Source organism: Narcine bancroftii, chromosome 12 (genome assembly GCF_036971445.1).
Source record: "Narcine bancroftii isolate sNarBan1 chromosome 12, sNarBan1.hap1, whole genome shotgun sequence".
In the NCBI taxonomy this organism is placed as follows: domain Eukaryota; kingdom Metazoa; phylum Chordata; class Chondrichthyes; order Torpediniformes; family Narcinidae; genus Narcine; species Narcine bancroftii.
The window spans coordinates 93,406,969-93,430,079 of NC_091480.1; the positions used below are offsets into that span (position 1 = coordinate 93,406,969).

Consider the following 23,111-nt stretch of genomic DNA (forward strand, 5'->3'; position numbering starts at 1 on the left):
CCCGGCCAGAAAAGCGACGTCGGCGGGTGGGCTCGACCCCGCAGACTGGGTGTTGGTGCAGCGTTCAACGTGATGGGGGGGGGGGGGGACTGCAGGTTGCAAGACGCCAGGGGAAGCCCCATCTCGCCCAAACCCCGAGGAGGTCCAAGAAGGGGAGGGGGGGGGAAGGGGCATTCATTTGGAAAGCGGCGCATCTCAAGTGCACGGGCTTTACCTGCAGGATCAAGGAGGTCGAGGAATGCCACGAAAAGCCAAGTCCGGGCTGGACCCATGGTCTCGTCTCTTGCGCACCTGGAGAAGCTCAGTGCGGGCCGGCGGACCCCTTCATTGACCCCTCTCCAAGAGACGAGGAGGGGCCGAGAGGCTGCGACCTGCCCCTCACGGTCCCGCACTCTCTGCCATCAGCGTGAAACGAGCGTGGGATTCTTCCCCATTCCCCTCCCAGGCAGTGGCACCGGCCAGCATCCTCGCCCAATGCAGCAGACTGGCCAAACCCAGCCTACGTCCCTGTATCCTCCTCCTCCTCCTCCTCGGATTTAAATTTTACACTTCGTTTCCATCCAAATGCACGAGTCAGGCAAGCTCTTTCCGCTAAAGTGGTGCCCTGCAGATTGAGGGAAATCGAGTCCTTATCCCTGGAGCTGACTTGGTAAACAATTGGACTGAATGCAGTCATCATCCCAACACCTTCAAAGGGCCTTCCTTGTGTCAAAAAAAATATGCACACGCTCTCATCTCTATTTGTTCAAATCCATTCCGAATTGGGTATTCTTCTTCTTTGGCTTGGCTTCGTGGACGAAGATTTGTGGAGGGGGTTAGTCGCCAACTAAAATACCGAATGACCCATTAGGATACAGAGCCCTGATGTTGTGCCGACCTATCCATTTCTAAAAGGACAAAGCCCTCCCGACCCTGTAATTCTCTATTTTTCTTCCATCCACGGGTCTGTCTAAGGGTCCCTGATGTTTCAGCCTCCCCCCCCCCCTCCCCCCAAGCAAGGCATTCCAGGCACCCACAAATCACTGAAAAGAATGATCCCTGATGTCTCCCTTAAGCATCCCTCCCTTCACTTTGTCCCCCTGGTGTTTGCTATTCCTGCCCTGGGAAACAGAGGTTGGCTGATCACCCTATCTATGCCTCTCATATTCTTGTAAGACCTCTATTACATCTCCTCTGATCCTTCTACACTCCAAGGAGTAAAGTCCGAGCTCTATTAACCTTGCCTCTGAAGACTCTATTTTCCAAGCAATATCCTGGCAAATTTCCTCTGCACCCTCTCCACATCCTTCCAGCAATAAAGTGACCAGAATTGAACACAATACTCTAAGTGTGGTCTCACCAGAGATTTGTACAGTTGCAACATGACCTCTCTATTCTTGAATTCAATCCCCCTATTTATGAAGCCCAACCTCCCAACAGATCTTCTTAACCATCTCATTGATCTCTGCAGCCACTTTGAGAGATGTGTGGATTTGGACCCCAAGGCCCCTCTGTCCCTCCAATCATATGAGTGCTACCTTCTTGTCTGTCCGTAACATGGTTTCTCCGAAAAAAAAATTTGAAACAGTAGAGTAGAAATAGGCGGCAACCCCAAGTCCAGTGAAGACATTGGCACGGGCCCCATAAGTGACCCTGAAACGAAGCAGACCGGAGATACACAGGTGGGTGGAATTCAGAGCTACAACCACCCCATTGGGGGAACAGCAGCTGAGTAGGGTCTGTGGGAGAAAAGAATGGGCAGCGTTTTAGGCTGGAGCCCTTCATCAATCAAGTGAAATGAAGGATGCTAACAAACTGAAGACAAGATGCAAGAGTTCAATATTTTAAATTTAGCAATTGAATTGGTTGCATTTAGAAAAAGCAGGCTGTTTTGCCTGTGGATCATCCTAGTGAAGATAAAATTTAAAATGGATGACACACAGCTTCATTCTCACCGTTTCTCTCTCCTGGCCTCCTCTCCACATTCAAACACCTTTATTCTGTTGGTTTGTACTCCTCTCCCTTTCTTTAAATTCAGACACCTGCCTGCTTTTAACTCGTTCCTTGAAGAAGGGCTCAGGGCCGAAGCGTCGGTTATATCTCCAAAGGACACTGCGAGACGTGCTGAGTTCCTCCAGCATTTCTGTGTTTTTACTGTAATCGCAGCATCTGCAGACATTCTTGTTTCACTTCATTCTAAATCCAAGCAATATGGGCCAGAAATAAATAGCTGTTTTCATTTCCACCACACAGACAAAAAAATACTTTTAAAACAAAATATACTGGCAGAAGGCTCACCTTTGAGACTATATTTCATATACTCAACTGCAATGGTGTGAAAAGCCCAGTCTGAAATACTGCAGTAACAGAACATAAATCAAGATACAGAGATAAATCATTTAAATATGGTATCAGACCCCTTTTCCATGCATCCTCCCCATCCCCAGTTCTTTCCAATCCCTCCCTTGTCTCTACTCCCTCCCTTTACTCCCCAGCTGGCTCCATCTGCCCACCACCCATGTATCTATTCAGCTGTCTTTCTCCTCCCTCGGTTCTCATTTCCTCTCCACTCCCCATTTACCCCCTTTGTATTCAGTTCTACCTACAGTATTACCTACCATCCTGTCTCACCCGCCCCTCTCACATTTGTTCTGGCTATCTCCCCTTGACACTCTCAGTCCTGATGCAGGATCTCAACCCAAAACATTCAACCATTCCTTTCCCTCTACAGCTAATCAACTTGCCGAGTTCTTCCAGCAATTTACTTTTTGCTCCAAATGTCCTATTCTTGTACCCCAATCCCTTAAAAAAAACATTATTTTCATTCCTGTTTACATTTTTGTTTCATATACAAGTATATTCAAATATAAACAGCAATTTAGGTTTCCCAATATTTTTTTAAAATACTTGCATTCTGCACGCAAACATTTCTTTCAATTAAACATCAGAAGCAGAATACAAAATGAACTTCATTGGAAGCTCCGTGGCTCTCAAACTTTCTTTTCCACACTCACATACTACCTGAAGTAATCCCTTACTAGCCACACAACACTGAGGGATCCCATAGGTGCTCTGTGGTTAATAAGGGATTACCCCCTCCATAAATCTTCGTCCGCGAAGCCAAGCCAAAGAAAGAAGACTTCTGGTGATATGTGAGTGGGCAATAAAGGTTGAGAACCACTGCTCTAGATTCAATAAATAATTGATATATCAAGTTGTGAATCTCAGAATCAACATATCAGTATTTAAAGTTCCTTTTTGAAGTGATAAGATTCAAAGAGTTTTATTTTGACATTTATTCAATGATTTCTAGGATTGAAACTATACATTTGTGTAGATTGCCAAGAGATCACTTGATAATAATTAGATCAGGAAAACAATTTTATACTCTGCACAGTAAACATATATATAACTTGCTCACTACAAGATATTTTGTCTTCCAAAGATCAAGTCTATTTTGTTTTCAGCCATGGTGACAAATACTTTACATATTAAAATCTTGGCTGACGATAATGTCATCTGGTGCATTGTTCTTCGATCTCGTACTGTCCAATGGAATGTTAGCCAATCAATACAGAGGAACGTCTACTGCATTTATCTCCACATCACTCGTTCCCTTGGAAAGTAGGACAAGGAATTACAAAGACAACATTTAGTGTAAATCCCAACACTGAAAATGCTACATTTGCAGAATTAGAATCAAAATAGTGAATTTACTTATCGTTGCTTTTTCAAAAATGAAAGGCAGCTATTTAAGTTTAAAATCAATAGTTGCTGGAATGTGCTCACTAATACAATTTTTATCTTTCAATAGAAAGGGCAGACAAAGTTTTTGTTTAACTGTGTGGTTGTCAAGATTTTATAAACTAGAAAATAGTTACAGTGTAGCAAGGGAACATGGGTTTTTAATAAAATGGGGAGGGAAGAAGTACCAGTAAGTATTCCTAATGAAATATATGTTTATAAATCTGACTGGTTGTACCAATTCAGACTTATTTTTCCCCATCTCTCCCCACCCCTCCCCAAAAAAATCTGCCTTTTCCCTCAAATAGAAAGTTTCAAAATCTATTCTTTTTAAAAAAATATGGTGTCCAAGCCAAAGCACCCAGAATAAAATTATTTCAACTTCTGTATGGTTAAAAGAGATGGTTATTTGCATCACAATTGCTCGTGACCTCTGACTGAGTGGAAGCCTGAAACTACCAGCATTATGGGGCAGAATAAATTAAAAATCCATCATCTCCTATTTTTCAGTATTGTAATGAATTTTCCCCATGTGTACTTCCACTATGAATTAATTAACAAGAGAGAATTTAACCCTAGTTTGATATTAGAATGATTAATATTCAAATCCCTAAATAGCCCCTCGGAATAGAAAATTGCCAGAATGCAAATCAATGGTAATCCGTGAAAGCCAGGAATTCCTTCAGCACATGAATTTTAAGGCTGTACATTGCAGAATTCGCTGAAAAAGGGTGAACCCCTAGATTCAAATATATGAACGAGCTTTGAAAAAAAAACTAATCTGCCGTTCACAGTCCACACTGCTGTTCTAAAATTCTGCAATCAACTTTCTTCACAATAAATCTGATTTTTAATCATTCTCTCTCTCTCTCATTGTAACTCTGTATATGGATATTTACTTGTCAGCTATTTGAGAAGGAGTTACTTCTGAAGATAATTATGAATATTAAAATCCGGTATATTCTTAGATAGCCAAGATGCGTGCTAAAAAAAAAATTGCATCAGTTCCATTTTAAATTTTGGTAAAGGTATGGACAAGAATTAAAGGGCAAGATTTTCATTGCAGTAGAGGAGTGGAGGAGAGATGGAGGCAGTCGCTGTATTCTGCTTCACACCATCCAAAAAATAGATCCTACATCAAACTTTGGGTGTGAGTCTACATCCTTATCACTCTGTAACAAACTGAAGTTATCTCTAATATGGAACTTCATCTGCTAACCCTCAAGAACCCATAGAGTTAACTTTCCACATATTAAGCAATACAATGAAAACCACAGTAGGTGGGAAAGAAAAGGGGGAAAAAAAGAAGAATGCAGAATATTGTTAAAGAGCAAACATTTCCTTTTGAGAGTTTGTCTGCTTGTAAGCAATTGTAGACGGACAAATTTAATTTACTCAACTGAATTCCAATTATTAGATGAAATTGAAGCAGAAATTCAATATTGGGATTAGTGTATTATTCTGGGACAACTAATACCAATAGCTTTTGTAAGTTGTTCTCAGAAAATGAAAGAATCAACAAAGTACAATGAAAGAACCAATAGACACTTTCAAATATCTTTGGTAACATCAGTAATAAGTGCATCATCCAAATAGGTCTTAAAACAACGCGATCTTTGTGTCAGCTCATTTGATTGTGCCCTTCTTTGTTGATCCAATCTACTTCAGATTTGTCTTTTAAAACAGAGTACAACTGGGTCTCATACTCTGCATCTTCCATATTGACACACGTCTTTCTCAAGAGTTCTACGTCAACGGTTTGGTCTTTGGTAACGATTTGCATGATGTCATATTGTGCAGGTAACTGAATATCCCACTCAGATTCTGATGAAAATGTGTCCGTTTGTAATGTATAATTTTTAAAGGCAAGATGGGAGAAGTTGACAGAATTTTTACATCCATTTACATCTGTTTGAGAATCAATTTTTGAATATTGAGATGGGTCATATCCGAGAGATCTTTTGGTGTTATTGGTAGTAAGCTGTGTTGCAGAGTTTGCTGCCTCTGTTCCAAGATTAATTTCCTCATTTGCGTTTTGAAGTTTTGCTTCATCCGTAAGCACAATTTCATTAAGGACTACTTTATTGCTTTGAGATGCAAAATCTTCTGTGTTGGGAGCAGGTGACAGTAGCCCTCTACTCGCCTCAATTCTTGCACTGTTTATAGTCATTTCCAGTTGCTCGTTCTGAATCAAAGCAGTTTCATTCATTTGAATTTCTTCACTTACTTCTTGATTATCTGCAGTTGTAGTTTTTGGTAAATAGTTTGGTTTCTCCTCACAATTCCAAACAAGTCTTGGAGGATTCACCAAGTTTCTACAATCATTCTTACTTTGCAAGTTTTCCAGACCTTCTTTAATATTCAAAGATTTGTCCAAGTAAAGGTGAGATGACAAGTCAAAATGCTCCCCAATGGAGAATTTCATGGAATCTGGAACAGAAAATATTTTTTGTTCCAAACAAGTAGAAGCCAAACTTTTGTCCTGATCTGATAAATAAAATAGTTCTGTATGTGGTTGGGAAATATATTCACCAAAATTCTCAGCAGGAGAATTGTTACCTTTAAAGAAAGTAAAATAATCACCCGCATCATCCATCTTGGCTCTTGGCCTCCTCTCATTTTGTGAACTCGCATCATCGGAGCGCTTGCGTTTTTTGAAACTGCATTTATTATCAATTATCAATGCATCACAATCAACCTTCTGGAATTGAGGGAAAGCATTCATATAACTTAAAGTTTGTTCAGAAGCAGAGCTCATATGTGCTTGTTTTTCTTGATGGAAGATTTCCACAATTCCTTCTTTGTTAGCATCAGGTGAAACTTCCTGCGTACAAGTATTTAATCTCTGGCATGCTGCTTTCTCCGCTGTACTGAAATCCAATAATTTATGCTTAGAACACACATCTATTCTATTTGCAGAACTTATAGATGCCAGGTTGTGATCCAGCTGAATGAGATTATGTTTCAATGCTTCTAGGTTTGGCTCTGCCTTCATTTTGTCAAGTGTCACGTGATGCAGCTTTGAATTCACTCCAATCTTTTCAACTGGTTCCAGATGTTTTAAAGAAAAAATCATCACTTGACTTTCAGCCACAGAATGAGCTTGTTTTTCATCCCCATGAGCAAGATTATTAACAACCTGCAACGAGTCCACATACTCCTTGGATAGTGAAATCCCAGGACTTGAAGTGGTCTTGGCGGATCTGAATGAAAAGCATCAAAAATAAGTAAAATGTCAAGAAAAATTCAAATAGAACTGGAATCTTTCCATTTTTTTTAAATTATAAAAATTGAAGAGAGAAAATGATAAATTTTCTGAGCTATGAAAACAAATTAGATCAAGATTGCACTGACATCCACCTGGGATCCTTGTGAAGAACTGTTAGCAGGGACCTGTCCAGGTGTGCACGTTAATGCAAAAGCACTCAATGTGGGGAGCACTGTATCTGGCCCTTTAGATTTGTGTTAGCCACAGATAACATATCTAATGCAGCCACATTCTTCTGAATGTTTATTTTTTTTATTTGTATTTATTATTTTAAATTATTCAAAAGATTATCAACAGTGGAAATGGTGTTTGACAGCACGAACTATCAGAAAAGGATGAGGATGGTTTGTGGGAAAGGGGCTTAATTCAGCCTCCTGAGCCTAGTCCATTCACAGACCACTCTGCTTCATGGAACAGTCACAGCAGTTCAAAGTCGTACAGTTGTCAAAAGGTATATACAAGATGATCTTGCCACGTGTCAAGGAAAGGACATCAGGGTCCAAACTGAGTAATTAAAGTATTTCAGACTTTTAGTGTTGAGTTTAAAAAATAGTAGTAATTAAAAAGCACTTGGCTACTGTCCTTAATTTGGCTTTAAGATTAGAAATTTTAAGTCCTCTCATAGAAATACATGTATATTACAGCACAGAATACATTGTTCAGCCCCACAAATCTCTGTAACTGCATTTATCTTCATGTGATTCAGGAACTCTAATCATCTTTTTCCCTGTCCTTTGTTTTCAAGCCATCATCCTCCCAATCATTGTTAATCAAAGCTGCCCTTTCTTTCCAGCAGAATTTAGAGTATAGCTCTGTTTCTCACAATTCCCTATTTGCGTCCTTTAAATTGTAGCCTACTTATTGCGGGTCATACTTTGGAACTATAAACACAAGAGCTCGAGAGCATGAAACAGGTCTTTCAGTCCAACTGACAAATCTAAGGTCATTTGCCTGTGTTTCGCTTATATCTCTCTTAAACCTTTGCGATCCATCTTCCTTTCTAAATGTCTTCCAAACTTTACCATTGTCCTCGCCTCTATACCTCCTCTGGCTGCTCGTTCCACATACCCACCACCCTTTCCATCTGGAGAAAGTGCCCCTTGGCAACACCTTTAAATCTGTCTCCCTCACCATAAATCTATGCCCTCTAGTTTTAAATTCCCCTACCTTGGAAAAGCGACTGCAACTGTTTACCTCATTATTGCCCCCATGATTTTATTAATGCCTACAAAAAGTCAATATAACATTAATAATTTAAGGTTGGCCAAAGTATATATTTAAGAATCTTTTATGGTTATGGCAGAAATATTAATCACTCTATACAAAATATTAAATTAACTCCAGAATCTTGTTTCCTACCTTTGAAGGTTTAACAGTAGGAGCTGTATTTTATAAATAAGGCAAAGAAACAAAGCGTATATTTCAGTGAATGATGTGGGGGGGGGGCTTCTGTTTAATGTACTGCAAGAATATTTTGAAGGACAGTGTATGCTTTTGACAAAAATATTCTAAAAGCAATAAATGTATCAGAAGACTTTTACCGCTTCAAGATCCCATTGCTTTGGCACTCAACAAACTCATTTTCTAATTGAGACATAATTTTATCGAGGGCAGTGAAGTGAGAGGGGTTAATGGCGAAATCCTGATGCCGCTTTGAATGAAGATGCTGCAATAAAAAAAGGGGAAATTAAACACTTCGTCATCTCAAAGTTATCCTACAATTCATGAAGATCCCAACAAAGTTTCAATTAATGTATTAATGTGATTTTTAGTTGGTACCAACGGATTAACTAAATAATGCCACAGACTAAAGAGTCTGCTGTCTGTGTCTTTACCATGTGCCTATACTCATTGGATGCACATGTTGAGGACTTGCATCTCTGCCTTGGAGTAATCCAGTCTCTGGTCAAGAGGCCCTCACGGTGAATGATGTTGGAATATGAAATCTCTATTCAGAAAGCTTTAATAGCTGGAACAGCACTGACCTAGTTTTGTTGGCTGTCAAAGCTATGAAGTTCTTGAGATAACTGTTAAATGACTAGCATTCACAGACTTATAAAAACTATTAGAAATTAAGTTACTAATGTAAACAATTTTAAAGATTATGAAAAAAATAGGTTTAAAAAACCAAGTTAATCCAAAGTAATTTTTTTTAAAAAACTTTTCTTGTAAGAGCAGTCCTACAGTCCCTACTGAAATCATTGCATGTCTAATAATCCTTCAGAATGAATGTGATCCAGGATGTTTAAAATTTAGATAAGAGTACAGTAACAGGTCCTTTTGGCCACAAACCCATTTTAATTAATTAACCTACAACTCTGTATGTCTTTGGAATGTGGGAGGAAAGTGGAGCACCCAGAGGAAACCCATGTGGTTACAAGGAGAACGGACAAACTACTTTCACTCAGTGACAGGCTCGAACCCAAGTAGAGTTGCATAAACCGCTATGCTAACTCTGCTGCCCTGATGTGAGGAGATTCCCTGGTTTAAACAGTGGGAATCTCAGCAAAATGAGGTATAAACACAATGATGGAGAAAACCAGCAGGTCAAACAGCGTACTTTATGTACCAAAGATGAAGATACATAACCAACGTTTTGTGCTTGAGCCCATTAACGAGGTATTCTGTGTTGGTCAATCAATGGGAGGCTTCTGTACGTATGATGCCAAGTGCAGAAGGTCCAGACTTACTTCCAGAGCTCTCAAGATCCAACCTACTGGATTTTTCTAATTTTAATGTCTCTGTTGTAAAATAATTTACCAAGTCCATTTATATTTGAACATTTAAGTAGAGAACAGCTAAAAGTATAATCACAGCTACCATTCATTTTTCTTGGCTCATGCATTACAATCCCAACAACTTGTGATTCATCTCTGAAAATATCTTTCAGACTTCCTTAATTTTGTTGGCTTAATTCTCAAGAAAAATTACGTAAGAACATGATGATTTGGCTTTTACCATCTCACGATGTCCAGGACAGCAATGAGGCTTGTGTAGATGAGCTAAAACATGTGCAGTAGTTTATATGTTTAGAAGTTGAATCTAAACAGCAAAGTAGGGTGAAGTTCAGGCTAATATGGACATACTTTCCAAATGCCCCTGCGACTCCGGCTAATGACTAACCAAAATGATCTGACTTTCAGCAAAAAGATACAATCTGGGCGGAATGTCTTTTTGAAGTTCCGATAAATACGTACAAGATTTGTTTTCAACAGCAAATCACCACAGGTGCATGAATCGCTTCCAATTAAGCTTGTGCGTCCTGAAGTAGCTTCAAAAAACATATGCGGAGACCTAGTTTTTGTCCTACAAGTGATGGACACCGAACAGGTGGGCAAGAAGTGGAGGCAGTACAAAAAAGCCCATAGAGGCAATAGCAAGTGGGCTACTCCTAGTTTTCGGATTGCATTTATTAAATTTAGACATACAGCACAGCAACAGGAGTTCATGATATTTTGGATTAACAACAGTTTACCTCAGTACAACAATGTCAACTGATGGATCATTAAGCTGGTTATTTGCTGTCTAAATGGGAGCATAGTAGACCAGTTCGGATGCAAAAGCTCGATAGAAGCAGAAAGAGTTGTGCAGTGAATTATAGGAAATCTATTTACCATTGGCAGAGACACAACTCCAAAATCTCTATTTGGGTAAAAAATGGCATTTTTGCTAAACACAATTTCTACAGCAACAACAAGAAAATTCCTTTCATTTAAGTGATAGATGTACATATTTTCCCCCAACTAGGCCTAGCATTAAAGAGAAATTCCAAATATTGATCTAAAGAAAACATTATTTACGAATGTGCTTATGGAACCTGACAAACTGTACAATGAATGATGTCTTTACAAAAACTCTAACAGTTCATTACAAAAGGAACATAATGTCAAATGTATAATCAACAGGAACATGGCTACTTTTTAAAGTTCTATTCTAAAACATTATACACTTACTGTAAAAAGATCATAAAATTTCTCATGGCAACATTCACAGAAGCGATGTCGTCTTCTTTCTACATGTAATTCTGCTGGTTTTGTGAGGGTTTCTACATCCCCCTCACTATCAGTCATTCTACAGACCCTGTTCAACGGAAAGAATGCATTTGTCATTTACACATTTACAAAATGATGACTTCACAGACACCTTGAGGCACTAGGACTGGGAAAACATCTCACAAACAAATGAGAAAAATATTCTGAAAACAACATGTCAACATCTATCACAATCGTTAAATACTTCAGGAATCCTTCCAATAACTCCTCAAAAGGTCATTATTCTGATGGCAGTGGAAACAGTAAAGTGCTATATAGTTAAATCTAACAGCCCCAAATGACCTGCATTAAAATACAAATGTGAGATGACTGAAACTTTAATGACACCTTATATTAACTTAAGTTTTCAATGCTCTTATTTTTGAATTAATCACTCAATAAAAACCGCAATCAAAAATTCAAAGGCACTATAATGACAGAATTCCACATCATCATGGATAATTGATTAAAAATTTAAATGCATCTGTCACACACACGAGCAGGAAAAGGAGGTCAGAGGATGGCTATCTTGTGATGAATGACTCATCTCCTCATTGCCCTCTATTTACAAGTCATCCATTACCAGGAGGAGTACAGCTGCCATGACACTCAAGCAGCTCGACACAATCCAGGACAGAGCAGTGTACTAAACTGGCATTCCATTCATAACAACTCACTGGTACCTGCGGTGTGCTCTATTCACAGAATGCACTGCAGCAATTTGTCAAGTTGACTCTGATGTCCTCTCCCCATTAAGCAACCTTTGCCTCAGAGGACAAAGAGTGGAAGCTCATGGGATCGCCATCAGCTGCAAACTCCCTCCAAGTCACCCACCATCCTGACCTGGAAATGTATTAACATTCCTTTGCTATCATTGGGAAGTAATTTTGAAACTTCCTACCAAATAGCACTGTGAGAATACCTTGCAGGACACAAACGTGCGAGAGGAACTCAGGAGGTCATGCAGCAGGCACAGGAAACAAAAGGTGACCAATGTTTCGGGCCTGGACCCTTCGTCGGGTATACATGAAGGACTGTTCATTACCCTTTACTTTCTATGGATGCTGAGTTTCTCCAGCTCATTTGCACGCAAGCCCAGTATTTGCAGTTTCTTGTTTAACTCTTGTGAGCGTACCTTAACCACAAAAGATGCAGTAGTTCATTAAAAAGCGCATCACAATCTCAACATCAGTTGGAAATGGACAATAAATACTGATCCAAAAAGATCCCATAAGTAAAATAAATGCCTTGAGTTAATGTTCAAAACAAAAAGGTTCATACAAAATCATAGTAATTTCCATAAAACATTTTACCCAAATCTGTTCTTTTCTTCCTCCTGAGATGCACTTCTCAATATCTTCAGATGTTCAAATGCACTAAATCTTTTATGTGATTTGTAGTTCAGTTCAGGATAGTTGACAAACTGGTGGTAAAGGGGTTTAAAATTCCTGTATACACATAATTTGCAAAATTTTTTTAAAAATGTTGTCGTTTAAGCTGCAAAATTTTACACTGATTTTGCAGAGAATATCTGAACTTTATGCATTTAATGTTTCTTCATTCAGTGATCAACTAATTGGGTAGTACAGTATACAGAGTTGGTCCCTCTCAACTCCAATGACCCAGTTTCAATCCTGACATCTGGTACTGTGAATAGTTTTAATATTCTCACTGCCAGGGTTTCCTCTCATACCCCAGATTTGTGCAGATAGGTAGGTGAATAGGCCACTGCAAATTACCATATTTGATGGCATACAAGACCCATTTCCCCCCCCACCCCCCCCCCCCCCCCCAAAAATGGCTTAAAAATATTCCTGGTTCTCATTTGCGAAGTTGAGATCTATCTGGTAGCTTAATGTTCACTCAGAAGCTGTAGTCTACCAGTACTTGTACCTCGCCCAACTCCATAATACTGTAATATTATTTACTCAAATATAATCATCATTTTTATTTTTATTATTACTACTACGGGTACCTTAATTAAATAAAGGAATTATCGTAAAAATTAAAGCTGGATGTTCTGAGATGAACATCTTCATTTGGGATCCCTGTCATCTATCATGTCGTACTGAAAACTCCTAGTCATGCTCACGGGGTGCTGTCATTTTGGGTATTTGGTGTTTATCACAATAAGAGCATCTTAGTACAACGAGCAACATCACAACAACTAACACCAACGGAAATACAAATGCACAGTGGTAACAATGGAAGATTGTCCCCTCTAGACGGCTACAGGAGGAAAGTGGCTGAAAGCTATACTATTGGATACAAACTAAAAGTGGCACACAGTACTAAGGAGCATGGTAAAAGAATGGCAGTGAGAGTTTTGGGGGCAAGAAAAATGATACAAGAATGGAGAAAGCAAGAACCACAGCTGGAGACTGCTAAAAAAGTGTAAATTATTTATTATTAAAAAGACTTTTGCTGTTGTCCGAGTTGCATGTTTGGTCCATGTTTTTTTTTCTGCTATACTGTAACATTTTTCAATAAATACGCTAAAATAAATTCTTAATAGGGTGGGGGGGGTTCCTTTTAAGTCATCATATATGGTACCCCTTGTGTTTAAAGGAATGGTAGAATCTGATGGGAATATGGAGAATATAAAATGGAATTGGTCTACACGAGTGTTTGATGATTGATATGAACTCAGTTGGCTGAAAGGCCCGTTTCTATAATGTGTAATTCTATAACTGTTGTTATCATAGCAAAAAGCAATGATAAATGTTCAGTGAAATATTCCGATATGAAATATTTCTATATATGGATATTACATTCACGATACCAGATCATCTGATCACATTCTGACAATTCTGAAAGCCCAAATGTTCAATATTCAAGATCTAAACAAATTTTTACAAATCATGCCACAGTCCCAGTTTGAAGATAAAAGCTGACTTACCGACTGGAATCTTCAATTTTAAGAAAAGGCGGTTTTAGTTTCCCCACTGCACAATTAAAGAATAATAGAGAATCAAGCAATATACAGAACATTTAAAGGTTACAACATTAACAATGGATTTTTCTCTAATTCGTAGAATCAATTCCAAACCAAGAGAACTGTGATTCACTGTTGATGAATTTAAAAGTGACTCCAGCCACTTTTAACCTTTCATAATAAATAATAAACTCTGGGACCATGGATAAAGTATGAAAGGTTCAAAAATCAGTATGAACCAGCTGGTGGTTGGGTATAAAACTAGTCCTAGAAAATAGGGACATGGAGTATATGCACTTGTTGGCAGCCCATGAAAATAGGGGCATGGAGCCCAAAGGGCTGTGTTGAGAGGGGTATCCAAATGATGAGTACTTCGACTCAGAGTACTATGTACCAACTATATCGGTTATTTGGCCTGAGGGGAAGAAATGTCAAGGTTTTCTGATGACCCTTAATGAGATGATATTGTGAGTATGGAAGAGGATTTAAAGAGGATTCAAGGGGAATAGTCATGGATTTATACAAGAACACAGGCCTCTCAGCCCACCATGTTCACACGAACACATGATTAAACTGTATTAATCCCATCTTCCAGCACATGGCCTTGTCTTCCTTGCTCAGGCAATTCGGTCCTTTCAGTAACTCTGCTAGGCAGGCAGTGTATTTCAGGTACTCATCACTCTCTGGATGGAAAAAAGACCACCTCACAGACCCTCTAAATCTCTTACCCCAAATCTATATCCTTTAGTTTTATCTATCTCTAATATAGTGAAAGGTTTCCTGCAGCCTCTCCATATTAACAGTCTTCAACCAGGTCACCTCTTAACCTCCTCCACTTCTTGAAAAAGATACATAGCACTCTCCAATCTTTCCTTAATTCATCCCATGCACAAACTCTATCAGTTGTTTGGCTGTGGGGATCCCGTTCCTGGTGAATCTCCTCAGGATCAAGAGTACCTGAATGAGTGGCTGATATAATATACAATAGAAAAATAGGAGGTTATCCACTTTGGTGCACATAGCAGAAAAGTTGAAACCTGAATAGTAAATATTTGCTGCCCTCTTTCTCTGCCCAAATGTTCTTTCTTAGGTGAAGAGACGAAAATTGTGCACAAAACCTCAGGTGCAGATTTTTCAAAGCCCCAACATAATTTCCTTACCCATGCACATCAAATATTCTCACAATAAAGACTAACATACCTTCTCCCCAGACAGGCCTTTAGAGAAACTTGTATGCGAGCACATTAGGGGGTCTTTGAACATCAATACTATCCAATCCCTTCAATACTATCCATCACTCTTTAATACTCTGGTTTTCTGTGATGTGCAACAAAATGGATGACTTCACATTTTGCTTGCTAAAGAAAACAAAGGAGTCAATACTGTCCATGTCACTAAATTGACAAACTATTTGATTACCAGCAATAAAAATTTCAATAAAAAAATGTAATCTGTATAATAACTGACCTTTAGTACTCTTGTAAATGGAAGGAATTGAACATCCAGTGTTCTGAAAAATATCCCAAAAATATGTTGAGATCAATGAAATTTTAAACACATTATTGCCTCATTGAAATACAGCACTCTGATGGATATTGTTGAGAGCATTAAATTGGTCTTAGTGGATTTAAATATTTGCTTTCAGTGCAGCAAGAGATTTGTAACAGGAGCAATGGATTTAATACAACTCTTAATGTTAATAACTGTACTGATGTTCATCTTTCTCTTTGCAATTTCACTGATTGCATGGTGTTAATTACACTGTACCTTTGGACAGATAAACATTGAACTGAGCTGAAGCAAATGCATTAAATAATAATGATTATATTCATTCAAGTTGTTAAAGTGTGAACATCAACAGCAAAACTATTTGCTCTCAAGTTTTAATTTTAAATGTTTATTAAATTAAATCAATGGTTAGTGTAGTTGTTATGGCGATAGGGATCAGGACAAGGGTTTGAATCCCGTGCAGAGTGTAAAGAGTTTGTATATTCTCCCCAATTTCTGCGGGTTTCCTCCAGGTGCTCAGGTTTCCTCCCACCATTCAAAAAACGTACTAGGGGTTGTAGGCTAATTGGGTGCATTTAGGGTAGCTCAGGCACATGGACCGAAAGGGCTTGTTATCGTGCTGTAGGTCTAAAAATTTTAAATTTAAAATGAAAACAATTATGTTGTTACATCACTTGGAGAAGTAGGGCTCTTGTAACCAAATAATAGAGGCAAACTTTTAATCAGTATAATTAATATTTGTGCAGCTCTAATGATGTAACATCCCAGAATCTCATAACTTAGAGATACACTATAACAACGGTACTAATGAACAGCTATATTCCACATCACCAATAAAACCAGTCTTAAATCACAGTTGACAATGCATTGGAATATTCTTTTTGAAACTTCACAGAGAAGTACAAATAGCAGAGGATATAACAGGTCAATTAGATTATGTTGAAGTATCCTTGATTGCTTGTCCATATCAGTTAAACCACAGCCTCATCGCACATCAGGATAAAAAATACAACTTACCAGAGTCTTTCTATTGGCATTTAGCAATTTCCTAGCACCTCTTTTTTCCAAATATGCCAATAGATCTTCATTGCAGTTAAGGTTAATGCATTTTTAAATGGGGTACACACAAGATTCTCAATGAAGTACGAGTGAAAATGTTATTGTTGAGATTGATTAGGTTGTGGATCAGTCGTGGCAACGGCCAAGAATGATCAAAGTGATGAGGGACGAGGAGGGGAGAACTGTGCAAATATAGCGTAAATAACAGAACCGTTGATTATTTAAAAAAAAATAACTGGACAGAAAATAGATTCAAGACAGAGAGAAATTACAAGAAGTGGAAATGTATTGGAAAGCAAAACTATTAATTATTTATCGAATAGGAAAGATATGAGAGATAGTCCTGGATTAAAACAGAAATACGAAGAACTATGAAAGAAAATAAGAAATATGAACTCATAAAAATTCTACAACTGGACAAAGCAATCCCTGAACCATGAATTCCTACAATCCAGGCACGTAGGAGAATCAGGCAACTGGTGTGCTTGCCACTCTCACCCACACTTCTCTGGGTCATACCCGGGCACAAATTCCCATCCTTAAATTACCTGTCTACCGGCACTAAAAATTCCATCATCACAGGTACTGTAGTCATTCAAGAACAGAGATCACTACCATCCTTTCAAGGACAAACTGGGATGAGCAAAAAGGTTGACCTTGTCAGATCCATCGGTCCCAAGAACAAGAAACAGAAATCATACTGATACACAAAAGATGTGCATCTTACATTGGGATGGAAGATTATGTTTAGGTGAAGCAAGGGCTTAAGACAAATATTTGTTTTCCATTTGAGGCCATTGTACAAAAGTTATGCCTTTGATTTCCAGTTGCAAACACAGTGAAACTATCACAATTAAACTGTTAGCGATTTCTGATTTCCAACCAGGAAGCGCTGCTGGTGAATCCTTCACTTCGGGGATGATTGTTTCAAACCTTTCTCCGGCATAAACAGAATCAGCATTTTGACAAGTCCATGTATTTATATGAATTATTTGCACAGTAAAAGAAAATCCCCCAAAATATTCTTCTTTGCTGTATGAGACAAAAGATCGTTTTTGGACTATTCCGCCACAATTTATTATGGCTATAAAAATAATTTTAACATATGGTGCAGGGTTCTATAATCTCCTAGGATTGACATCTCATAAAAAACAACATTTTGAAAAAGGAACTACACGGATTGCAAGATTTTGGGACATCTGTGGTCAGCAATAAGCAACATCGCTTCATCCTTGACCACAAAATCTGAGCTGATGATATCAGCAAAGCTAAAACTATTCCACTTTTGTTACAAGGCTGATGTAACTATTCCAATTTTCGGTTTCATTTTTGACAATGTTTATCCCGCGACAATTTTCTAACTGCCTATATTTAGGCGTGCAACTTTTGCCACACAGTGGTGGCTTTACGCCATTACATTATCAACATTGTAGGATTTGGAATCATTTTTAGTTTTCAAATACTAATTCTGTTGATTAATTACACAGCTAACAGAGAAAAACTCACACACTGCAATAATCAATTGCAGTATCAGAAAGGATACCATCAAGATGGAGGATTTTCATTCCCCATGAGCGTGCATTAGCCAAAGTACTGTTACCAGCTCCACATTCCTGTCAGTAAACAAAATTGAAGTCATCACAGCAAAAACAGTTGTTTTCAAACTTCTGTAAATTCATGGTCTCACAAATAAAGTCTCTGCATGCTGACAAAACTGATAATATCTTGTCACAACAATCTAGCAAGTAATTAACAGAACTGCATTGGAGACTGCTATGGATCCAAATCAAGCCTACCTTTTTAAGGGTTAAGTCCCATCCCTTCCAATATCTCATTATCAATTTTTTTAAAAAAATCATGATTATTGCCTCATTAGTAGTTGGCACATCTTCTGTACCTGTTTGGCTGCAGCAAGTAAAATGTTTGGTACATCTGTACATCGTACGGTTGTTTATGACAATAAACTCATATTAACCTGAACTGGAAGGCTGCTTTACCACCTATTCCACCTTACATTGTCATTCTTTCTGCCATCCAGCTGATCATAGGCCTTCCTTTTATTTTTCTTCCCCAATGAATGTCTGCTCTATGACGCTGCTGGAAAGCACCAAATTTCATGACTTGTTCAGACAACAAGTTCCGATTCTTAGCTCTGACATCTTTCCTATTTCCAATCAAAAAGCCATCATCCTGAAATGCCGTTCTTTTTTTGTTTTCTACAATTGCTACCTGATTTGTCTAGTATTTCCAATAATCTGTAGATATAATGTATCTACAGAAGATATTAACTACTACACCAACAGACCAAAGACTAAAACTAAGATCCTCAATATTTGTAGCCAAGTGCCAGAATTTGTCCACTAAGCCCTGTAAATGAAATGGTAAATATATTAAACACGAATTAAACAATTCATAGCTTCTTACGTTGTTCTTGATCGCTTTTTCAAGTAGTCGCTTTCCTCTGCTGACCTGAATCAGAAAGATTTATCAGAGCACATTTCATTACAGTAAACGTTCAGAAAGAAGTGTGAAAATAATTATAGCCTGATGTTAGAATTTGCTGCTATTACTTCACTTATAATCCAGCTTTTATGCTATACTGCTAGAAAATAAATTAGTTACTAATTTTACATTAAATATAATTTTAAAAAACACAAAAGCATGACACAAATTCTCTGATAATCTGGCATGCTTGGGGGCAATGCTAAATTGGCAGATTTTCCATTTTATTGATGATACTCAATTATTCAACTCCACTACACAATTAATTTACTTTCACTTTAAAGATATTACACAGTAGCATAATAAATGTGCCAATAAATCTGGTAAGTTTAAAGGGAGCATGAGACCAATGTGGCCCTGTAAGTTAGAGCAGACAATCAGTGAATCAGATGCTGAACGCAAAACAATGCTGGAGAAACTCAGCTGGTCAAACAGTGCACTTTATGGAGCAAAGATAAAGTTACATATCCAATGTTTCGGGCGATAGTTATGTTGGCAGGCGCCTCCTGTGTGTGGACTTTCGTGTTTTACTATCAGGATTTCCAAATAATTGTTAGCAGATTAACAGAGTTGTTGCCATATGTAGTTTCGAGAAAGTCTCAACATAAACCTTACGCAGTTTATTTTAAAAGTAATGTCATTTTGCAACAATCGAGAACAGTAACATTTAAGCTTCACGTTACGAAAGTAAAAGGATGGGAAAACAGATTCACCTCCTGATCAAAATCTAACACGGTGAATGAATATTTTGATGGGTTCAGGATTGATGGTAATATAATCCTGATTTAAGTGTTATGAGCAAACACGTTAAATTATTTAATTTCTCCTGATCTTGTTTAACTGTTGCTCAAATAACAAATACAGTTTTAAAATATCTTTTTAAATCAAGTGAAGGCAGAGATCTCACATTTCTAATTCATGTACCATAGAAATTACGCTTTTAACCCACGTACCATCTGACCATTTCTGAAGTTGATTGAATGAGAAGGATTAGTTTGGCAATTTCTCAAATGTTTCCAGGTTGGAGCTGAAGCTGAGTTGGCTGATTTACTCCGAAGTGCTGCCTCCTTGCGGTTGGAAATCAAATAACTCACTTCTTTACTGAGAAAGCTTTCGATTTTCTAAAATTCAAAAGAGAAATGTGCCATAACATGAAGAGAAAAACTACAAAAATATAACTATGTACGAAATGTCAATTACGATCATCATTGAACATAATTCCCAGTAAAACAGGATAACGTTCAGACAAGTTCAAAACGTACCAGGTTGTAGGTCATTCGGGCGTAATTGGGCAGCATGGTCTTGAGGGCCGAAAGAGCCTGTTACCGTGCTATTTGTCTAACTTTAAAATTTTTAATTTAAAAAAAACTTGTAACAAAGTAGAGGATGGAATGTAGCCAAAATTGATTTTAAAGAAAGCATAATCAGAAGTTAGTACAAAATGGAATATTCATTTCACCAAGAAACTTAAAAATCTGCTGTCATGCAAAAATCTTTTCTTTGCAACATCAAATCTTAAATTGTTTTAAAAAAAATCTCTCACGTAGTCTAGAAAAATAGCAAGATAAAGATTCAGCTATGACCATCTGAATTCATCTTTATTCTTCAAAAAAAAACAAAATGATTCATTTCTTTTTACCACCACTCCATTTTTTTGTTGTCATAGACTAAATTGTGAATTTATATTTTCTCAGATAGCAACTGCAATAATGAAAATCCTAAGCCATATTTTTTTGCAATATTACTGCCAAAACAAACATTTGCTGGTACAATCTTGGTAAATCACTGAAGTGCAACTACTGAAGGTGCTGTGGGGAAGGAATAACAAGATGAGGGAACAAGGAGAAGCCAGGGTGACTCAGCAGGTCAGACAGCATCCATGGTTAAAAATGATCAGTCAATGTTTTGTTTTAGGGCACTTTATAGAGACTGAAGCAGGAAGAGGAAAGAGAAAAAGAAGAGAAAACAGGAGCAGAGATGAAGGCCAAGAGGTGATAGTGTATGGATCAAAAGATGGTATGTGAAGTGGAAAGGCAGATAAAAGAGACACTAGGATTGGTGTGGGGGGGTGGTGGGTGACATGTGGGAACAGACGTGACCACGAAGGAGTAGCAATACATTTTAGTCAAGAACGGGTATGATCCTTTCTTCAGCAGGTCTTGAAGAGAATCATTTGATTTGTATTTCATTCTTGAATGTATTACTGAGATCAGATAGGTTGAAACTAACCACATCATGGACTTGCCAGTAAAAACACTTACTTACATCTAATGTGCTAAATCAAATTAACATCTTTGCCATTCTTCAGTCTTCCAGAATAGCTATACCCTCTACTCTCACACACTCTTTATCACACTCTACTCTCAATTATCACATTAACCATGAACTATCTATTTATGTCATTTATAAAGTAATTTGTTTACTAGGAGTTAAATATGAATGAAGGAGAACATTCAGCTCACCAATGCAGAAAGATTGTACCTAACTCTGCCACCCCCCCCCCCCCCACCACAGTAAATAATGATTTCATAACTATAACTTGCTACTTGCACGTCTATTTCCTATGACCAGTTTAAGTACTTGCTGGACTGCTGTTAAATTTGGTTTAAAATTATATATTTTTTAAACCCACATTCAGCTAAATTTGCAATTCTTCTGAACTTATTTGACATATTTATAAAACAGCATTGATCAAGAGTTTTAGATCCTCCAATCTTTCTTCACAGCAATAGTTTGACATTAGTCCTTCTCTTGCTTTGTTATGTATTGTGTGACCCTGCCAAATGACTTAAAGTAACAGCAAATGTATGTTAAAACATTTCTGCAAAGTGTTTGGCTTTTTCAACGTGCTTTTCTCACCAAAAGTGTGCACAAAATCTATACTGCACAAATGTAATTTTGCGTTTCATATTGTAACATATTTCTTAAAAGCGTGATGAAATCCTCGAGCTAGTTGCATTGCTCTTGGATAATTTATCAAAATATTACACAAGATAAAACATTAAATAACAAAGTTCTGTTACATACACCTTTGTACATACCCCTCCCATTTTTTTCAGAACATCTTCTAAAAATTTTGTGCTCTTATTATCTGGAAGATCTAAGTAAAATGCCTTTCCGGAAATTTGAATTTTCAAAGTGGTATCTTCATATTCTTGCATTAAGCCCCTTCGTGGCATCTTCTGCTGCTTCAAATCTCCGAGCAGAATTCCTTTTAAAATAACATTTTTCTTAGGTTCAGAGATTTGTAAAATCACTTTAAATTTTAATTGTGATTAAATGTCAGAGGTAACTCGATTTGAGTTCATCCAGTTGTAACATCATCGTTGCTTAACTCTTTGGACTCTGTGTCAACAGTTTTCAGGGACTACCAACAAACACATTAACTCCATGGCCCGGTTTTCCGGGACTGATTTTTATACCCAACTACCAACTGGTTCATACTGGAGTTCGTACTACCCATGGACCCAGCCTGGAGTATATATTACGAAAGGTTCAAAATGGCCAGAATCCAAAGGATTAAAATTTCAGGAAAACAAATTGGCATAATTTCTAACATGTCAACAAAGCAATGCTAATTTCAAATCTCATCCACAAATCTATGGTTTAAAAAAAAATCACTGCCTGAGAACACATTCAATAATGTTCCTGAACTTACACACTGGAGCTCAGACTAGATCAGGTCACGATATATGACAACTGCATTTTTAACAGAATGCAACTAATCCTTTCACAGAAGAGGTCACTGCAAGAGGTATATGCTTGCTCTGGGGTTGCCTGAAGAACTAAAGATTCACTCAGGGTTTGGTGAACTTTTATATCTCTCCCCTCTAAGGTAGGCTTGTCCAAAACAGATCAATAGATATCTGGATGTTAAGGGAATCAACATCAGAAAGGATCATGAGAACTCAGGTCATAATCTCTTCCCACCGCTACCTTTAGGCAGTAGTTACAGAAGCTTGAAGTCCAGCACCTCGAGGATCAGGAACCGTGTTTTACCATAAACTAGTCCAGGAATAAGATCTGTCTGCACCACTGAAATGTCACTTTTTCTTCCAACGACTGCGTATCTGTATTTCCAGAT

General features: G+C 37.9%; 2 protein-coding genes across 8 annotated transcripts in view; both read right to left on the reverse strand.

Annotated features, from left to right (window-relative positions):
* LOC138746547 (disintegrin and metalloproteinase domain-containing protein 11-like) overlaps positions 1-296 on the reverse strand; it is a 113,846-nt gene extending 113,550 nt beyond the window's left edge. For all 4 annotated transcript variants that reach the window (XR_011347020.1, XM_069904817.1, XM_069904818.1 and 1 more), the window contains exon 1: positions 215-296. Coding sequence is in view for 3 of the 4 variants with exons in the window: in XM_069904817.1 (XP_069760918.1) it covers positions 215-272 (58 nt within the window). In the remaining variant the exon portion in view is untranslated. The remainder of the gene's footprint in view (positions 1-214) is intronic.
* A 466-nt stretch (positions 297-762) lies between these two features.
* Positions 763-23,111, reverse strand: part of LOC138746546 (uncharacterized) — a 24,747-nt gene continuing 2,398 nt past the window's right edge. The window contains exons 2-16 of one of the 4 annotated variants that reach the window (XR_011347018.1): positions 22,069-22,238; positions 19,981-20,148; positions 18,950-18,994; positions 18,069-18,138; positions 16,484-16,548; positions 15,425-15,467; positions 13,922-13,967; positions 12,336-12,470; positions 10,945-11,071; positions 8,533-8,657; positions 3,468-6,926; positions 2,278-2,336; positions 2,026-2,175; positions 1,518-1,718; positions 763-826 (exon numbers count right to left, since the gene is read on the reverse strand). Coding sequence is in view for 1 of the 4 variants with exons in the window: in XM_069904816.1 (XP_069760917.1) it covers positions 5,345-6,926; positions 8,533-8,657; positions 10,945-11,071; positions 12,336-12,470; positions 13,922-13,967; positions 15,425-15,467; positions 16,484-16,548; positions 18,069-18,138; positions 18,950-18,994; positions 19,981-20,148; positions 22,069-22,238 (2,576 nt within the window). In the remaining 3 variants the exon portion in view is untranslated. Of the gene's footprint in view, positions 827-1,027; positions 1,719-1,934; positions 2,176-2,277; positions 2,337-2,698; positions 6,927-8,532; positions 8,658-10,944; positions 11,072-12,335; positions 12,471-13,921; positions 13,968-15,424; positions 15,468-16,483; positions 16,549-18,068; positions 18,139-18,949; positions 18,995-19,980; positions 20,149-22,068; positions 22,239-23,111 lie in introns of those variants that run through there. The other 3 variants (XR_011347016.1, XR_011347017.1, XM_069904816.1) reach the window with 3 other exon arrangements.